The sequence below is a fragment of the Arachis hypogaea genome, chromosome 4, assembly GCF_003086295.3.
Source record: "Arachis hypogaea cultivar Tifrunner chromosome 4, arahy.Tifrunner.gnm2.J5K5, whole genome shotgun sequence".
Taxonomy (NCBI): domain Eukaryota; kingdom Viridiplantae; phylum Streptophyta; class Magnoliopsida; order Fabales; family Fabaceae; genus Arachis; species Arachis hypogaea.
In genome coordinates, this window is record NC_092039.1 from 121,300,953 (window position 1) to 121,320,111 (window position 19,159).

General features: G+C 33.9%; 1 protein-coding gene across 2 annotated transcripts; it reads left to right on the plus strand.

The window, feature by feature from the left end:
- Positions 1–10,459: 10,459 nt before the first annotated feature.
- LOC112797688 (proline-rich receptor-like protein kinase PERK3) lies at positions 10,460–16,850 on the plus strand. Of its 2 annotated transcripts, XM_025840746.3 has the most exons (8): positions 10,461–11,062; positions 12,409–12,747; positions 13,023–13,106; positions 14,933–15,003; positions 15,070–15,146; positions 15,234–15,366; positions 15,490–15,651; positions 16,522–16,850. In XM_025840746.3, the coding sequence occupies exons 1-8, from the start codon at positions 10,534–10,536 to the stop codon at positions 16,657–16,659; spliced, it is 1,533 nt and encodes a 510-aa protein (XP_025696531.2). In that variant the 5' UTR covers positions 10,461–10,533; the 3' UTR covers positions 16,660–16,850. The 2 variants fall into 2 exon arrangements, 1 of the variants encoding a protein (XP_025696531.2); XR_011880816.1 differs by lacking the exons at positions 15,490–15,651; positions 16,522–16,850 and adding an exon at positions 13,961–14,358 and having other exon boundaries at positions 10,460–11,062; positions 14,933–15,146; positions 15,234–15,306.
- Positions 16,851–19,159: the final 2,309 nt, after the last annotated feature.

The window sequence follows — 19,159 nt, forward strand, 5'->3', positions numbered from 1 at the left end:
TATGCTTTAGAATGTTCTGTGCAGCTAGAAAATTAATTCATGAAAGACCGAATTCATACTAGAAAAACCATTAGTTATTGATATAAAAGAAGTAAAAGCAAGAAAACTAAATCATGGGCTGCCTCCCATGGAGCGCTCTTTTATTGTCACTAGCTTGACATTGGTTCTCTGTTAAGGTGGATGATGATCATAGTGCCTCAGCCTGTCCCCTCACACTTTGAACCTTTTTCTTGTACTTTGATGAACAATCTCTATATGCTCCAACGAGAGTATCCCACTGATAGTGTAATAATCATTAGATTGTGGTGATGTCTCCAACTGTTGATAGCTCAGTTTCACTTTGTCTCCCTCCGAGAACCCTTCAGTTGGGATTTTCTTGTTTCTCCACCCTTTTGAAACCTTTTTCTTGTTCTTCTTCCCTTTCCTTGGTGACCCTTCTTTCTTGGCAGCAGGCTTTATGTCAGGGGCCTTCTTCTCAGCGATTAAACTTGTAGCCTCTTTTTGCGATCCTTCTTCAACTTTCTTATCCTCGTGACCCTTTTATCTTTCTTCAATGTCTTTCTTCTGCACCAGGGGTGAGTTGATGAATGATTCCTTGGGCTTTTCCTTCCAATCTAAATCTTTCTCCTCGATTCTCATGCAGCCTGTATTTTCAGCAGGAGGTCTCAACTCCTTGAAGACATTTAGAGTGATCTGCTCATCATGTGCCCTCAAGGTCATTTCTCCTTTCTCCGCATCAATGATGGCTCTTTCTATGGCTAGAAAAGGTCTTCCTAATATAATAGAATCACTCCTCTCTTCATCTAAGTCCAGAATTACAAAATCCATAGGAAATACGAACTTCTCCACTTTGACTAGAAGATTCTCAACCACTCCATTGGGAATTACCAGTAATCTATCAGCAAGTTGCAAGGACATCCATGTAGGTTTCACTTCTTCTATAGACAACCTTCTCATCATAGACAGAGACATCAGATTGATGCTTGATCCCAAATTACATAGTGCCTTGTCAATTGGCATGCTGCATATAGTACATGGTAGAAAGAAACTCCCAGGATCCTTGAGTTTTGGTGGTAGGCCTTTCTAAATCACAGCACTACACTCTTGAGTTAGGATCACAGTTTCTTTTTCATTCTAGCTTCTCTTCTTGTTAATAAGATCCTTGAGGAATTTTGCATACAAAGACATCTGCTCTAATGCTTCAGCAAGTGGAAGATTAATTTCCAACTTCTTAAAAACCTCTAGGAACTTGGAAAATTGTTGATCTTTAAGCTCCCTCTGTAACCTTTGAGGATATAGCAGAGAAGGGATATAAGGTTTCACTTCCTTTCTCTATTCTTGTGAAGGCTCTGTCATGACTTGTTTTCCCTTTTTTTGAAATCTGTAGCTCATCCTCTTTCTTCTTGGAACTCTCTTGATCCTTTTCTTTAGCTGCCTCTTCTTTCTTGTTGTTAACCTTTTCATTTTCCAGTGTCCTTCCACTTCTGAGTTGAATTGCTTTACATTCTTCCTTGGGGTTGGGAATGGTGTCACTTGGTAGTGCATTGATTGATCTTTCAGTAGCTGTTTGCTTGGACAATTGTCCAATTTGTCTTTCTAAATTTCTCAGTGAGGCCTCATGGTTCTTGTTGGCCAATTCTTGATGCTTCATCATTTTCTCCATTATTATCTCCAAGTTGGAGATTCTTTGGGATTCTTGGCGTGGTTGTGGTTGAGTGTGGTATGTAGATGGTGGATAATAGTTATTTTGGTTAGTGGATGGGTTATTTGGTGAATAGTAAGTGGATGCAGGGTGATTATTTTGTGGTTTTCTGTATTGATTTTGGTTAGTGTTTTGATGGTTTTGGTGGTTTATGTTTCGGGAATTGTTTTGGTTGGAGTTTCTTTGCCAAGGCTGCTGGTTCTGGTTCTCTCCCCACCTCAAATTGGGATGGTTTCTCCAAGAGGCATTGTAAGTGTCCCCATGGAAATCATTTGGTCCAGAACCTTGATTGTGCATGTATTACACTTGTTCAGGCTGCTTCTCTTCATAGCTTTCCTCCTGCTGTCCCCACACAACTGGTGGTTGGTTGGTTGTACTCAATGCTGCAAGTTGTAGTCCATCCATCCTCTTTGACATCGTTTCAATTTGTTGTTGAAGTTGCTAATGCATAATCTTATTTTGAGCCAAGATTGTATCAACACCTTCAAGCTCAAATACGCGTCTCTTGGGAGCTGCTTGTCTTTCAGAGGAGTAAAAATACTCATTGTTGGCCACCATATCTATGAGATCATGTGCTTCTTAAGCTGTCTTCATCATCTGTAAGGATCCTCCTGAAGAATAATCCAAGGCTTTTCTTGAGCTTAAGGACAAGCCTTCATAGAAATTCTAGAGCTCAACCCACTCACTAAACATTCCTTCTGGGCACCTTCTAATTAGAGCTTTATACCTCTCCTAGGATTCATACAATGACTCTCCTTCTTGCTGCCTGAAGGTTTGAACATCAGTCTTCAGTTTAATGACTCTTTGAGGGGGGGTAGAATTTGGCTAAGAACTTGCTAACAAAATTATCCCAGTTGGTGATGCTCTCTTTTGGAAAGGTTTCTAATCAATGTGTGGCTTTATCTCTCAGTGAGAATGGGAATAAAAATAGTTTATAGATGTCAGGGTGGACTCCATTGGTTTTCACAGTGTTACAAATCCTTAAGAACACAGAGAGGTGTTGGTTTGGGTCCTCAGCAGCACTCCCTCTATACTGATAGTTATTCTGAACTAAAGTGATAAGTTGAGGCTTGAGTTCGAAGTTATTAGCATGGACATTGGGGGTTAGGATACTGCTCCCACAATTCCTTGGGTTGGGGATACTGTAGGAGGCTAAAACTCTTCTCTAAGGCTGACCATTGTTGTTGGCCACATCCTCTGGTAGATTTGGGAGATTACTCTCCATCTCTTGATCTTCCTCTTCTGATTCTTCTTCTCCAATCACTCCTTTTCCCCTTGCTTCTCTTCTCAATCTCAAGAATGTTCTCTCTGGTTCAGAATCAAAGGAGGTGGATGCACCTCTTCTCCCTCCTGGCATACAACACAAACACTTCAAAAGAAACAAAAACAAAGCACTCTGTAGCTAGAGTGAAGTTAAGGTTAGCAGAAGAAAAATATCAAATAGTTAGTGTGCTTAGCAAAAACAAAAGAAAATGCTTAATCTAGATTATCACCTACTTAATCATTGTTAATCTAAATCAATCCCCGGCAACGACGCCAAAAATTTGATGGCAAAAAATTTGATTTCCACACAAACTAACTGGCAAGTGTACCGGGTCGCATCAAGTAATAACTCACAAGAGTGAGGTCGATCCCACAGGGATTGATGGATTAAACAACTTTAGTTGGGTGATAAATTTAGTTAAGCTAGCAAGTGATTATTTGAGTGATTTTTTATCAACAGAAAATAAACTGCCTGAAATCTAAAGTGCTGAATGTAAAATGACTGAAACTTAAATGGCTAGAAACTTAAATTGCTGAAACTTAAAGAGCGAGAAATTAAAAGAATTGAATCTTAAATTGCAAGAAATATAAATAACTGAATATTAAAGTGCAAGAAATTAAAATTGCAGAATCTAACTTGCAAGGGAAATTAACTTGCATGAATGGTAAAGGGAATTAGGTGTAGGGAATCAAATAACAAGACAAATCAAATGAAAAATGAAATCAAAGAAGTCTGTAATGAAGAAAATCAGAGGAAATGATTCATCAGGGATTGGAGATACTATAATGCATCATGAATCAATTGAGTCTCAACTCCTTTCTCAATCATGTGAATAAATCTATGGCATATTGAAATTGATTGGATCCCAATTCCTTGGTAATTCAATCTCTCTAATCACAATCAACCTTGCCAATTCCTTGATCTAATTGTCATGAGAAGAGTTAGAGCACGTTCTCTCATACCTAAGCCACACAAATTCTTAAAACCTCAATTCCTCCCGAACAGTGTCGGTTAGGAGAATTGTGAAGGATAGACCTCCAATTCTAATGCAAGTGATTCCCCTTTCGAGGCTCACACAAGCATTCACTGAATTAAACCCCCTTCTGGAGTGAATAATTCACAATCAAAACAGAAGATATCCTATAACTACACAATTGAGTTGAGAAGAAGAATAATTTCATTAATTCATTGGAATTACAATAGAGCTACTCCCCCTAATGAATTTGGGGTTTAGTTAATCATTGCTCAAGTAAAACCAGAAAATAGAAAGTTACAGAGAAGCGTAGAGGAATTACAAAAGGAAAAATACAAGATCTGATCTGCTAACTAACTCCTAGGCAAATTCTCTACTAGCTAACTTCAAAAGAAGGACCCTCAATGAAATCAAATTCTCCTCTATATATACACTTTCAATTGATACACTTTCAATTGAGCCTTCAAGTTCTTGGATTGGGCCTCTTGATCCTTGTTGGGGTTGATTGGATTGGCTCCTAATACAGTTGAGGAGAGGAGTGTGCCAATTGTGCCTTTTTGGTATTAAAGTTGGAGTCAACGTTTTTGGACAAACATTGAGTCAAACGTTCCCTAGGAAAAATGGGTTTTGGTTGCTGTCATCAACGTTTAACTCAACGTTGGAGTGCCAACGTTCGCCTATCCACGCGTATGTGTGGCTCACACATATGCGTGGATGGTGCAATTTACCACTCTACGCGTTTGTGTGTCCTGCGCTCTCGCGCGTTTGAGGTCAGAATACTCATCCACGCGTGCGCGTACGCGTGGATACAAATCCCCCAATTCCAGTTTTTGAAAGCTTTTCGAAGTTGTTGGACCCAGTGTTTGAGTGGTAACGTTCCCTCAAACGTTGCTCTATCCACATGTGCACGTAACATACGCGTGGATTGTCAAAATATCAGCTTACGCGTACGCGTTGCATGTTCATGCGCGTCGATATACTTTTTCAAAATTAAGATTTTGGAACTCAGAATGCGCATGTTGGCATCAGCGTTTGACTCAACGTTGGAGTATTTACGCGTGCGCGCATAGCATGCGTACGCGTGGCTACATTTTTTTCATTTTCCAGAAAGCACATTACATTAAAAACGTTGGGGGTAACGTTGGCTTGCCAACGTTCCCTCTAACGTTGGCATCAAAGCTCATCTCCTTCTCCATGTTTGAGGCAACATTGGTGGACCAACTTGGCTACCAACATTGCTTCCACTTCTTCCTTCCATAGCCATTCTTCTTTGCTTTCCATGCTTCTTTCTTGTTTCTCTTTCCCTATCATCAATCAAAATGTGCATCAAAGCTTTTCTAGATTCACAAGAGTTTGCATCCTTCTTAACATACAAGTAATTATAGCAAAAATCTCATGAAAATGCATCAATTTCATCATGTTTGAATGAATCAAGGTAAGCATAAAACTTCCATCCAATTGCTTACTTGTTGCTCAAGAAAGTACATAAAACCTAATGAAACAAAGAAAAATACTTGTGAAACTAGCATAAGATGACTTGTCATCAATGGGTGGCTGACGTACGAAAGAAAAACTTTTATATACTTGACCCGTATCACAAGGAGTGTCCCTCCAAAGCCAAAATGAAGCTAAATACATTTGTTGTAAGTTGTTTCTGTGTTGTGTTTTAATATTTGGGTGTATTTCTATTCAAAATAAGGTGTAGTTTGTGATCCTTTGGATGTATTCCTTTATTAAATTTATTCTTATATTTTGCTTTGTTTTTTGTTTTTAGGGATATGTGATTTCGAGAATGAGGGTATATGTCGGGGGTACCTCTTCGGAAAAATGATCGTGAAAGTGAACTACCATACATTGACATCTTAGGCTAAAAAACAAGGTATAAATTTTTCACTCTAAAAATTAATATTTCCTATTTTAATTTGTTAATTTATTTTTTGTTTTTCAGCTATGATTGTGCTATTTATGTAATAAAATGGCTTGAAATAATTCAGCCTAAAAACATTAAAAGGGGGAAGTATGAGTGGGACAATTGGACTCAGGTAATTATGTTTAGAACTATATAACTTTCTATTACTTTACTAAATTAACATAGTTGATTAAAAAGAATATTCTTTAAACTGTAGGATGAGGTGGACCACTTTAAGGTAGAATTTACTTCCCGGATTCTATTTCATGAAATGAATCAAGACAGAGATGAAGCCATTAGGGGAAGTGAAGCAGTAAGATTGTCCAAGCGATCCTCACTGTTGTTGAGTCCATATCATCAGATAGATTCATATGATATTGACAGTGATTAATCTAAGTGTTATTTATTCTTGGAATAGTTTAAACACTTCTTGTAAAATTTTGCGAATATAATTCAGTTTTATGATAAAAAAAATTTTTCCATAATTAAACTGTCTCTGTTGTATTCAAAAGCTCTAAATTACAACAGCATCTGAAAAATATAAAAAAAAATTGAATTTTACACCCAAAAAAGTAAATTTTACACCCAAATATTTTCACTATACACCTAAAATTCTATCCCTTGCTGCTGGATCCCTAAAACCCTAAACCCATACACCCTAAACCTTAAACCTTAAAATCCTAAACCATAAACCTATAAACCTTAAAACCCTGCACTATAAACCCTAAATCCTAAACCTTAAACCCCTACACCCTAAACCCTAAAACCTAAACTCTAAACCCTAAATCCTAAACCCCTAAACCCAAAACCCTCAACCCCTACACCCTTATACCATAAACCCTAAACCCATACACCCTAAACCATAAACCTCTAACCACTAAACCCTAAATCCTAAAACCCTAAATCCTAAACTCTAAACCCCTACACCTTAAATCTTATACCCTAAACCCTAAACCCTAAATCCTAAAACCCTAAAACCCTAAAACCCTAAATGCTACACCCTAAACCCTAAACTTTAAACCATAAAAACTAAAAAAAATACTAATTTCTAACATAAATAGCAGTATCTGAAAAATATACAAGTAAAATGTCAAACACAAGAAAATTCTGAAATACACCAAAAAACTGAGGGTTACACCAATATCCTATAACTATACACCCAAAAAACTATTCACTGCTGCTGGTTCCTTGAACTGATAATTCATAACATGTTTGTGATATTGGCTGGAATTTGGTTGCACCACTGATGCAGCATTAAAAAAGTTTAACTGGAAATAATAAACTCACATATTAGCAAAACTATTAACAAGAAAATTAAACTCAATCACCACCTATTTAAAGAACATCATTTTTACCTCGCTTAGAGCTTTCGTTTTCTTCTTCTTTGAGGCATTTGTAATCTGTTTGTCTAACTTTGAACCTAGCCTATTTTTTGGACGTCCTCTTGTTCGAACCCTTGGAGGGCTTTGAAGCTCGTTAATGGATTCCAAGTTGGCATCTTCGTGAGATAACGAACATGTCCCCTTCCTTTTAGCTTTCAGTTCTTCCATCTCAACCATGACGTTATCATAGGCACGGTGCAGAATGGCAGTCTGCTCCTCAGATTCTTATGCAAATTCGCATATATTTTATGAACGAAAGACCATTTCGTCAAATCTCTTGCTTCTTGGCTCTAAAAGTGGCTCGTTGTGGCTGTTCTTGATGTGCGTGTGTCGACTTTTTATCTTCTTACTCCATTGTTCCAATATATATCTCGGTGACACTTGGGTTACTCATTCATAGCTTAACACGCTTAGGGCATGACGGCACAATATCCCTCTTGACTCGAATAATAAGCACTGGCATTTCATTTGGGCTGCTACTGAGTCGTAAGTAACCACAAACTTGTTGAATATTGAGCTGGAAACTTGTTCTCCAACTTCGTCTACTAAATAGCCTAGAGTGGAGTTCGTTAATTTTGTGATGCAATTCACCTTTCCTCTGAATTGTGCTTGGACTTCCCTACACTTTTGGTGAGTGTACACATGTTGAAACTGAGCTTCTATGGAGGATTTTTTTGCACACAGTATGACGGTGTGAAAATCTACAGCATCGGATTCTCTCTCTCTTTGCTCCCTGCTTCCGAGGCAATTATCGTATTGTTTGACAAATTGGATAAGTGAGCTATTTCGGGTAATGAACTTGTTAAAAAATGAATGCATGCTCTCGCTTCTTTGTGTGCTTCTCATCCCGGTCCAGAAGTGGTGATCCAGATAAATTGGAACCCATATATGACGATTTTCGTAAAGATTTGCAAAATACACCCAAATCAGACTATACTACACCAAAAAACATGCAGTTTACATCTCTGCTGCAGATTTTAAACATCATTACCTGAAAACCACTTGTTGTCCACAAGACCATACTTCAGCAGAAAATCATTCCAATTCCTATCAAATGATTCTTTGGTATGAGAGTTCTAAACAACATGGTTCATTTCTTGTTCGATTTCTATGTGTCCCTTGTAGCCATTTAATTTGCCTGAAATCTTCTTCGTGATGTGCCAAATACACTAATGGTGAATTGTTGTAGGCATACAAGCCTCTATAGCCCTTTTTATTGACGCGCATTGATCGGTGAGAATCCCTTCGGAGCATTTTCTCCCATGCAATAAAGCCAACATTGAAATAACCATTTGAATGATTCAATATCTTCATTTTTCATCAAAGCATATCCAAAAAGTGTTGATTGACCGTGGTGATTCATCCCGACAAAAGAACCACAAACCAAATTATACTTGAAACAAATAACGAGAAAACAGAATTAAAATCATTACATACACCTAAATAATGATTTTATACACCAAAATAATCCAATGTGCACATCTGCAGCAGATTCATAAAACAACACACAACACAGAAGTAAAATCATTAAATACACCCAAATAATGATTTTATACACCAAAAAAAATCCAATATACACCTCTGCAACATATTCATAAAACAATATTAATTTAGCATCATAAACAAGAATAAAATATTACCTGTTTGTATTATAGGTGGTGTCGAATGAAATAACATCTCCAAAATACTCAAAGGCAGCTCTGCTCCTTGTGTCGGACCAAAAAGCAAGCTTAATCGATTGATCATCCTCGAGTTCGAGCTCGAAAAAGAAATTCTGATTCTTCTCTTTCATTCTTAATAAGTATTTCCCGAATTCTTTTGCATCTTCTTGTTCCGAAACATTTTGCACTTCTCTCGTGATGTAATTTCTCATGTCTTTTTTGATAAAATTTAACTCGCGGTGACCCCCGGCTGTCGTAACAAATGATTGGTAAGTTTTGCTTGGTCTGATACCGGCTTCTTCGTTATTCTCTATTGTACGACGGACGAACATGCTTAGTTCCCTGTGCTATTTGAGTATCTCTACTTGAGTTGGACGACAGCAAGGATGTGAATGATACAACACGACTTTCGAAATGATCCAAGCACCAACATCCTTCAATGTGTGTATATAAACTCTTGTAGGACAATTTAAACCAGCTGTGGGATTTGTCTTCTCGGTCGGAGATATTTTAGATTTCCATTTTTTCTCTCTGCTACATGTAATCAATTGATTCTTAATCTCGTTTCCCTTCTTATTTGTGCTCTGAACTTTTGTAGAAAAACCTGTAGCCTTCGCATAGTCCTTGTAAAATTTTGCAGCATCTTCAAGGGTATTAAAAGTCATTCCAACCTTGGGAACAAACTGGTCATCAACAACATAGAGAGGCTGCAAAATACACCCAAAAACACACCATGTTAAAAACAAGGAGATACTATAGAGTTTTTGCACGTCATAAAAAGTAATAATTCAACTAAAATACACCCAAATTTTAATGATCTACACCCGAACGACAACAACTCAACTAAAATAATAAGAAAATCCATAAACTGTATATACACCCAAACTTCCCTAAAATACACCCAAATAGTTCTGATCTACACCCGAACGTCTGGTATAAAATGCACAAAATTAATCAAAACTAGTACATTAGATTCAATTCAGAGTTAATGTTCATGCATTAATTTCACAGTCAATGTTCACGCATTATTCAGCTAGACAATCATAAATGACTAACTGCATCAAATTCAGATTCAATAATTAACTGAAACTAAATCACACCTCAGGAACTTCGTTCAATTCAAATTCAAAATCTACTTCGCTCTGGTTCAGCTAACAATCTGAAGTTGAATCATCTATTATCTTCAAAACGATTTCAAAGCTTGATTTCAGAAACCATGAAAATCGAGAAAAACGAAGCAAGAAAATAGAGAGAGAAACGCACGTAAATGATGAAGCAGAAACTAGTGAGAAACGCATGTACACAACGAATAAAAAGGCAAAGAGAAACACACGAACAAGATCTAATAAAGAAGGCAAGAAATTTAAAAAAGGAAATGAAATCCTTTAAAAAAAGGAAGTTATATACTTGCGTGTTAATTGATTTAAAAGTCTGTTAAAGAGGCGCGTAACTGCTCCAAAAAGCGCATTTAAGGGTAAAGGACTTGTAATACTTGTATGCTGAGATTATTCATTTTTTATATATTATAAAATCTAATAATAATAAGACAAAAAAGAGAGGCGCGTATATATAGTTCCACTTTGCGGATTATTTGTGAGATATACAACACGGTAACACTAACACACTGATTTTAAAGAAAGAAATGGAATTCAGATTCAAACCACCAAGTCCTATTCGCTGTGCACGATACCGTCAATTATTTCCCCAAGGTACCAACCACTGTCTACTAGTAGGATGTGATTGTCCTTCTCCTTCAATTTTTATTTCATTTCCTCCTCGGCGGCGTCGGCGGTCTTTGTTGTCACCACCACCGTTACCTCCTCCTCCACCATTGTTGCCGCTACCACCACCACTAGCTCTTTCCTCACCAACACCATCATTGCCACCGCCACCACCACTAGCTCTTTGCCCACCACCGCTACGACTTTTCTCTCCTGCCCCTCCGCTTCCTCAAACTCCCCTGCCGGCGAAACCTTCCTCTAAACCAACCCAGGCACTGTGTTTCCCTCCCCCAAGTTCGACTCCAGCACCATCTTTTTCGTCAAGTAGCCTCATCGTTGGAATGGCGGCAGCAGTCACTTTTGCCATTTTGATTGTGGTGCTCACCGCTTTTGGCATTTTTTATTGGAGGAATAGGAAGAGAGAACATGATAAGGGGCTCAGATTTAAAGGTGCGTGTTTAAGGTTGTATTTGGAAGAGAAATAAAAACACAGAGAGATTGAGAGATTGAAAGACCAAAATAATTTCTGTATTATAGTTAATATAAAATGAATATGACATAATTACATCTTATTATTTTATTTGATTTAAGATAAATATAAATATAAAATAATAATATTTAGTAAAATATTTAGTTATTAAAAATAATATTTATTTTTAAAAATTTTAGTTTGTTCTTATTTTTTTAGTGATATTAAAGATATTAAAATTTTATATTTTTAAAACTAAAATTTTAATTTTAACATCTAACCACCGTATATAAGATTAAGTCTTAATAATCTTTTAATTTTAGTGCCGGCTTTTGAAAATAAATATTATTTAAGAGAGTTAGAGTTGTTAATAATTATGATAGAATAGAATTTAGACTTTATTTTAATTCTATCACTAGATTTAAAAAATTTTTAACATTCAATTTTTTTTATTTCTAAAAAATTTTTCAATTCTAACCTCAGTTGTAACCTAAAGTTCTTCATTCAACTCTATGAATTTTGCAACAAATTAAAATATTTTTTTTTAATCAAACACTATTTAATCCATTTATATTTCATAAACATACTAGTAAAACATAAAATATAAAAATAAATATGTATTAAAATTAAAACAACAAAATCATAATAAAATTAATATTAAAATTACAAATAATATAATTATCAATTTATAATAAAATCCTTGCTAAAATTATAAAAACACAAACAACAGTCGTTCTTCTTCAAACTTTAATTTGTTGCAACAATATTATCCCTCTTCTTTATATATACATGTATAATAATTTTTAATTACATACTATAACATATTAAAAATATAAGTAGATTAGATATGAGTTATTTTAAATTTACATCGCATCCAACTCAAAACTTCACTTACTCTATTTTCAATTCCTCAAAATTTTATTTACTCTATTTTCAATTCCTGAAAACTTCACTTACTCTATTTTCAATTCAATTCACTGTGGATTAAATTACCAATTTTATTTAAAATAAGTTAAATTAAATTGGATGCTTATAGATAAGATTAATATTATGAATTTTAAAAAAAAGTAAAGACAAATTTTAAATATAATAACAAAATATAATTTTTGTAAGAATTTTATACATTGTACATTGATATTTTTTTGTCACATTGATTCAATCAAGTATTATGTATTTATATATAAATAATTGTTTTAAAATTGTTGGGCAACTTTAAAAAATAAAAATAGAATAAGTATATGCACGTTGCTAACATGCAAATATGCAATGATGCAAATGCACGCTCTTTCCATTCTATTTAGCATGCTTCTTACTAATTATTGTACAGGCAATAACGGAATAATAGAAATGTCATCAAAGAACAGAATATTCAGATACGAGGAGTTGGCAGTTGCAACAGATGGATTCTCCAAAGCAAATTTGGTTGGAGAAGGTGGATTCGGTTATGTCCACAAAGGAGTTCTTCCAAACGGCATGAAGGCTGCCATCAAACAGCTCAAGGATGGAAGTAGGCAGGGAGAGCGTGAATTCCAAGCTGAAGTAGACATAATCACTCGGCTTCATCACAGGAATCTCGTTTCTTTACTTGGATATTGCATCGCTGGCCACCATAGACTTCTCGTCTACGAATTTGTTCCAAACAATACATTAGAGTTCCATCTACATGGTATTTTTTTAAAGTTGTAAAATAATACAATTATATGTTAGTCTTTTACTTGCAAATAATGTGTACAAATTAAGAAAAATTATCTTGTGTATAAATAATATTTTTTATTACATAAATATACTAATAAAAAGTCATAGAAAAATTATATTCGAGTATCAAAATCTTATCGGTTTTTACCAAGAGACTTTCTATAATAGTACCATATGGTTGCATTAATAACATTTTAATGGATCGGAATACAAATTATAATGGTTATTCACTTATTTGAACCACAGGGAAAGGTCCTACTATATATTGGCCTACAAGAATGAGGATTGCTCTAGGAGCTGCTAAGGGATTAGCATATCTTCATGAGGAATGTATGTCCTTTCATATGAAATTTAAGGTTTAATTATTCTGTTAATCCTATAGTTTCGTGAAATTTTTAATTAGGTTTTTATATTTTTTTTTAATTGAGTCTTTGTACTAATTTTTTCAATTAAGTTTTTTTTAGTAATAATTGGCTTAATTTTATAGGGACCCAACTAAAAAACGAATTGATATAGGGATCTAAATAAAAAGAAAAAAAAGTGTAGGGACTCAATTAAAAAAAATTTGGTATAAGGACTCAATTAAAAGAAAAAAAAAAGTATAGGGACCTAATTGAAAATTTTGCAAAACTATAGAGACCAACAGAGTAATTAAACCAAATTTTAAAAGATTTTACTTCTTCGACATATATGACTCATATTCAACATTATTAATGGATATTTAATTAATTTTTTAAACTAAATATGAGAATATTATTCATATTCAAATTCAAATACAATATTATATTTAAAATTTTTCATTGGTTGAAGAACAAAATTGTTATGTGAATATAAAAAATCAATAATTGATTTAGTTTTTATGTACTTGTATATGAACATATGCAATGTTTAATTCATTTTGAGTGTATCTTATGACAATCATGTTGTGTTTGATATATTAAAATTAACTATAAAAAATAGTTATTAGAAGTATAAAATAAGAAAAAGTACTGTTTATTCTTTAGGTTTAGGATCAAAATTAATTTATCTCTAACTTTATTTTTTAATTTAAAATCGTTCTCAACGTTTCATTTGGTATTAAAATCATTCTTTTAACTAATTTTTTCTTAACTAATCCTACTTTCTCACCTCTCTGGTCCCAAATCCTATCTTCTTCATCTCTACTGTCATACTCTCTCTCGCAGTGATTTTCGTCGCAGCTGAAGGAAGCCGTTACCGAGCTGCTCCCCTCTCTATGGTGCTCTCACAGTGGTTTCGGTCGTGGCTGAAGGAGGCCGTCGCTAAGCTGTTCTCCTCTCTACGTTGTTGCTGCAACCACCTTCTTGATGATTTAATTTGCCATGACTCTATCTTTGTTGTCCCTTCTTGTAGCGTCGAGGTTGACCTTCAAAGCTACTGGAAGCCGTTGCCATCGTCGCTAGAACTTGTTGTCGGGTCTAATAAGAGCAAGGCCATTAGGTATAGCAATAGCAGACTACCAACGTCTCTCAAAGAGAGCCTTCTCCAGCAGTAGCAGTAGCGAAGCATGGACCTTGCTGCTTCTGCTTCTTTCTGTATCTTATTCATTTCTTTATCCCTAAAGGTGCTAATTGATGAATTTTTTCATTCTTTTTGTTTTTTAAAAAATCTAAATCTTTTGTAGTTGTTGAATTTGAAAAATTTGATGTTATTGAATTCCAAGGTATTAGTGGTGGTGGTAGTGACTATAAAAAGGAAGATAGTGATGGTGATTGTAGGGTGAACGCTGGTGTAGGGGGGATATTTTTTTTTAAAATTATTGTTTTTAAAAAGATAATTTTAATACTAAATAGAATGTTAAGAACTATTTTGAACAAAAAAAAGTTAAAAATATTTTGATTTTAATTCAAGATCTTAGAGACCAAAACAATATTTATTCTTATAAAATATATATTAAAATATAAATATGTATTAATAATAATAAATTAAATAACATATATTTATACACAATTATATAACGATTGATTTTAGTATACTTGTAACATTTTATCTAATAAATAGCAAAAATCTACGATATATGCAGTTTCAGTGGATCGGAGAGAATCCACCCTCATGCTCTATGCATTAGAATGTGATTTCTTCGTTAACTGCTACTATGCCTATCAAGTATCAACATATAATGATTTTTGTATTTTCAGGTTATCCCAAGATCATCCATCGTGATATCAAAGCTGCTAACATTCTCCTCGATTTTAATTTCCAAGCAAAGGTGAGCAAATGATCAATTTATCCATTTGATGAACTTGATGAACAACCCCTTGCATTGTGTCTGCAGGTTGCTGATTTTGGGCTTGCAAAGTTTTGCCCGGATATGAATACGCATGTTTCCACTCGAGTCATGGGAACTCTAGGGTACATTATTACAACACAATCTCTTCACAATTCTTCATCAATTCAAACATAACAATAAAAAGGCTCATGCATGAATTGTGAGGTCAGGTATGTAGCTCCTGAATATGCTTCCAGTGGAAACCTCACTGAAAAAGCCGACGTTTTCTCCTTTGGAGTCATGCTTCTCGAGTTAATTACTGGTCGCCGACCAGTAATTGATTCACGTCATACTTTCATGGAGGTTAGTTTAATTTGGTACAAAGGTTAATGTATTATATATTATATCTGTACAGATATAACTATTCATATGTCTTTTTTTATTAGTTTAATCTTCTCACAGAAGTGGTTTCATGAATTCTCGCAGGCAATGCCTTTGCTAATAAAGGTTTTGAAAGAGAATAATTTTGAAGTTGTAGCTGACCAAAAGCTCCAAAATCAGTATGAAGCAACCGAAATGGTTTCCATGCTGGCCTCTGCAGCTGCTTCTATACGATATGAAGCAAAGCTTCGACCAAAGATGAGCCAGGTATTAATGAAATACTCATTATTTTGACTTTCATTAACAAAGATTTAACTTGTAAGTTCACATCAAATTAAATGAGAACTTATATTTGCACGTACGTGCATATCTCTTTTGTACTATCAAGGATCAAGGTTAGCAAGCGTAGACAGTTGAGAACTGTTATGGTAGTTTGTGCCTTAGTGGTTGATCTGCTAAATAGGAAAAGTTTGTTATGGCTGTTAGACTTGTTGCTAGCTGAGGCATCTGTTTGCATTCTTGTATAAATACTTCATATTTTTATAGAAATCTTGTTAGAAATAATATAACCGTAACTTTTTTTTTGTTTAAATTTTTAAATAAAAAAAGTATAAGACAAGTAAAAAAAAGTCTATATACAAAAATAATTTAAGTAAGTCCAAAAAAATTTACTTAAAAAATCATATTAAAAATATAATATTTATATATTTTTTCTATTAACTTAATCTTTTAAAAAACTTAATTTCATGACAAATTTTACACAAGTATTCATTCCTTTTCTAAAGTCTTGAATATGCAATATTTGGTTTCTCTTCCTTACTTTGTGCCTAAGTCACAATTTGTTCATGTACATATTTTGTTTATAGTATAATAAAATAAATTTTTTATTTTTTTTAAATTTTATCAATTACTTTTAATAATTAAAAAGAAAAGTGTACAACAGAAGTGCATATAACATTCTTCAAATTAAATATGTAAAAGGTCTATTTATAACGGTTTCTTTTTCGAGAAAAGAAATTATTTTATATTCAATAAAATATATTTTATATAGTTATAAAAGTTTTTTACAATATATTTTTAAAAAGAAAAGACTGTTTTTTTTATTATTTTAATGATCCTTGCATGTATGTGTTGCAGATAGTTCGTGCTTTGGAAGGAGATGCATCTCAAGTAGCTGAGTTCACTTCTAATGTATTACGCTTAGATTCTGAGGCTGCTACATACAGACGAGAAATGATCAAAATCATTAGTGACATGAGTGGATCCACGAGTTAATTAGTTGGTATAAACCCATCTGATCAACAATACAAGTCTCGGGAACGAGCCTTAATTATTAAGTATTTCAAAATCTACACAAATACAATATTAATGGACTCTAATACTACAAAAAAAAGGTAAAGTATCGTCGGATTTACTGTTGGAAAAACGAAAAAATTTAATGGTAAATTAATTATCGTTGAAAATAATCAGATGGTATAAATTTTGTCAGTAAATATTTACTGTGGAAATTTTTTCGTTCAACAGTAATTAATTATGGTCGAATTCTACGACGGATTACCAGTTCGAGAAACTAATCGGTTATCGGTGAATTTTTCCGACGATATTATTGGCGCTAAAAAATATCGTTTTGCGCATGCACTATTACCGTCGGATTATTCCTATAATAAATCCGACGGTAATGTCAATTTTTTTTAAAAAAAAATTGAAATAAATAATCAATTTTAATTTATATTGCTAGTCCTCATCGTCGTTGTCGTCGGTCCCGTAACCCTCCTGTGTCAGCAGCGCAAAAGGCAGTGATGTCCGTGAACCACTAGCAGGATTATTATATTGCTGCCACCAACAGGGTGATGTACCACCAGCAGGGTCGATGCAAGCGACGCGCATCTGGAGCTGGTACACTTCCATTTTAGCCTTCATACGCTGAAGTCGCTCTAACGACTCCCTCTACTTCAGCCTGAGCTCATCCGTAGATGTCACGCGGTTGAGGATCGCCTGATACCTCTCCCGATAATCATTCAGCTCATGCACCTGCTGGTGAAGGTTGTGTTGGAGCTCTTGAACCTGCAGCCTTAAATCCGCGCCTTTCTCGGACTCGACGGCTCGACTGGTGACAGAGTCTGACGAAGTCTGCCTATTTGTTTAAAGAGTAATATTATACATTTAAATCTTTTTATAAACTAAATACAATTAAGTTAAATAATAAGATTTAAAATAATATTATCTATAACTAATTTTTATTGATGTTAAACCAATTTAATTGGAATGTTTAACAAAAATACTTGAATTTATAATATTATTCTTGTTTTTTTGATAATTCGCCTGTTAAGATACAAACATGATATACTCTAACTCTAACAATTCATTTTGTAGCATTTTAACTTTGTTGTGATAAATATCTCTGTTATCTCTTAGCAGACAATCTCACATCACCCATTTTAAATAACAATTTGATTGTTAAAGTGGAAAGAAAACCAAAGCAAATAGAATAAGTACGTAGTAGTTGTGTAAAAGATCAATAATATAATACGAAATATCTTAAATTAAAAAACAATGCTAAATCCTTTTCATTAAAATAGACCCTTAATCTAACAGCCAATTTTGAAGTCATATAATCAAGTTTTTTAATTAGCTTTTAATTACTTTATATGGGACAATCAATCAACTTATACATGCTCTATATAAAAATATTATGTCTTCATCTTGTATATATGGTTAGTATAAAGGATAATAATACAGTTAGGCAAAAGACGAAAGTTAGTTATGGTAATTACTACTGTAAATTAAGGGATATTTCACTTTTCAATTTCCAGTTATTCACTGGCTTGTTAGAGAATGCAGCCTAGCTCATATCATATCTCTGTTCTATGTACGATTCTCAAATTCATTCAATTCATTGACTGTATATTCTATCATCTCTTTATCTTTTTGATGGTGTTTTGTTTTGAATCATATTCAAGAACCTTTTAGTTAGCATATCTTTTTGTTTTGTTCAATTTTTGGTATGTTTTGACATGATGTCAAATCGAGCTTGTATCAAAATCTTAGTTTGAGGAACAAATACAACTCTTCTGAAAAAGAGTGAGCTCAACACGAAAATCACTTAGTAATCGTATTGAAAGGACTTGTATCAAAATTACTAGTGGCAGATTTATAACGAATAAAGTAAAGGAATAAATTAATTAAATAAAAAAACTCAACAAACAAAAGTGTAAAAATTTCGATGAAAGAAGAATAACAACAAAAGTGCAAAGAAATAAAAGAAAATGAATCAAATAAACAAAAGAAAACAAATTAAAAGTTGACTTCTAATACTCACATGCATTTGCATTCCATGTTCTTCCGTTACGTCACTGAGATTGAGAATTTTATGAGTTTATGTGATGATCTAGTGTTCTTAATCGAAATACTCCCAACCTTTCTGGGTTCCTCATGTTTAATTTATCAAAAATGCTATTCGTACACTAAAATTAGCCACTAAAATCAGCCACACATGTATAGTTTAATTTATTTTCAATGTATATTTATATTTTAACATGTATTTTATATTGGTGGCTAACTTTAGTGGCTGATTTGGTATACACGTAGCATAGCCCTTAATTTATAGATTACAAGAATGGACTAACTCCTGAATAATCTTACCCATGACCTGATTCATCCCTGTTACCATCCCTGTTACAGATAGTGAACATGTAGCCTTCCTCCTCTTGTGACTCAATGCCTTTGTCTTTTATCTAAAATCAATCCAAATTCAAAAGAGTAACTATATTTTTTT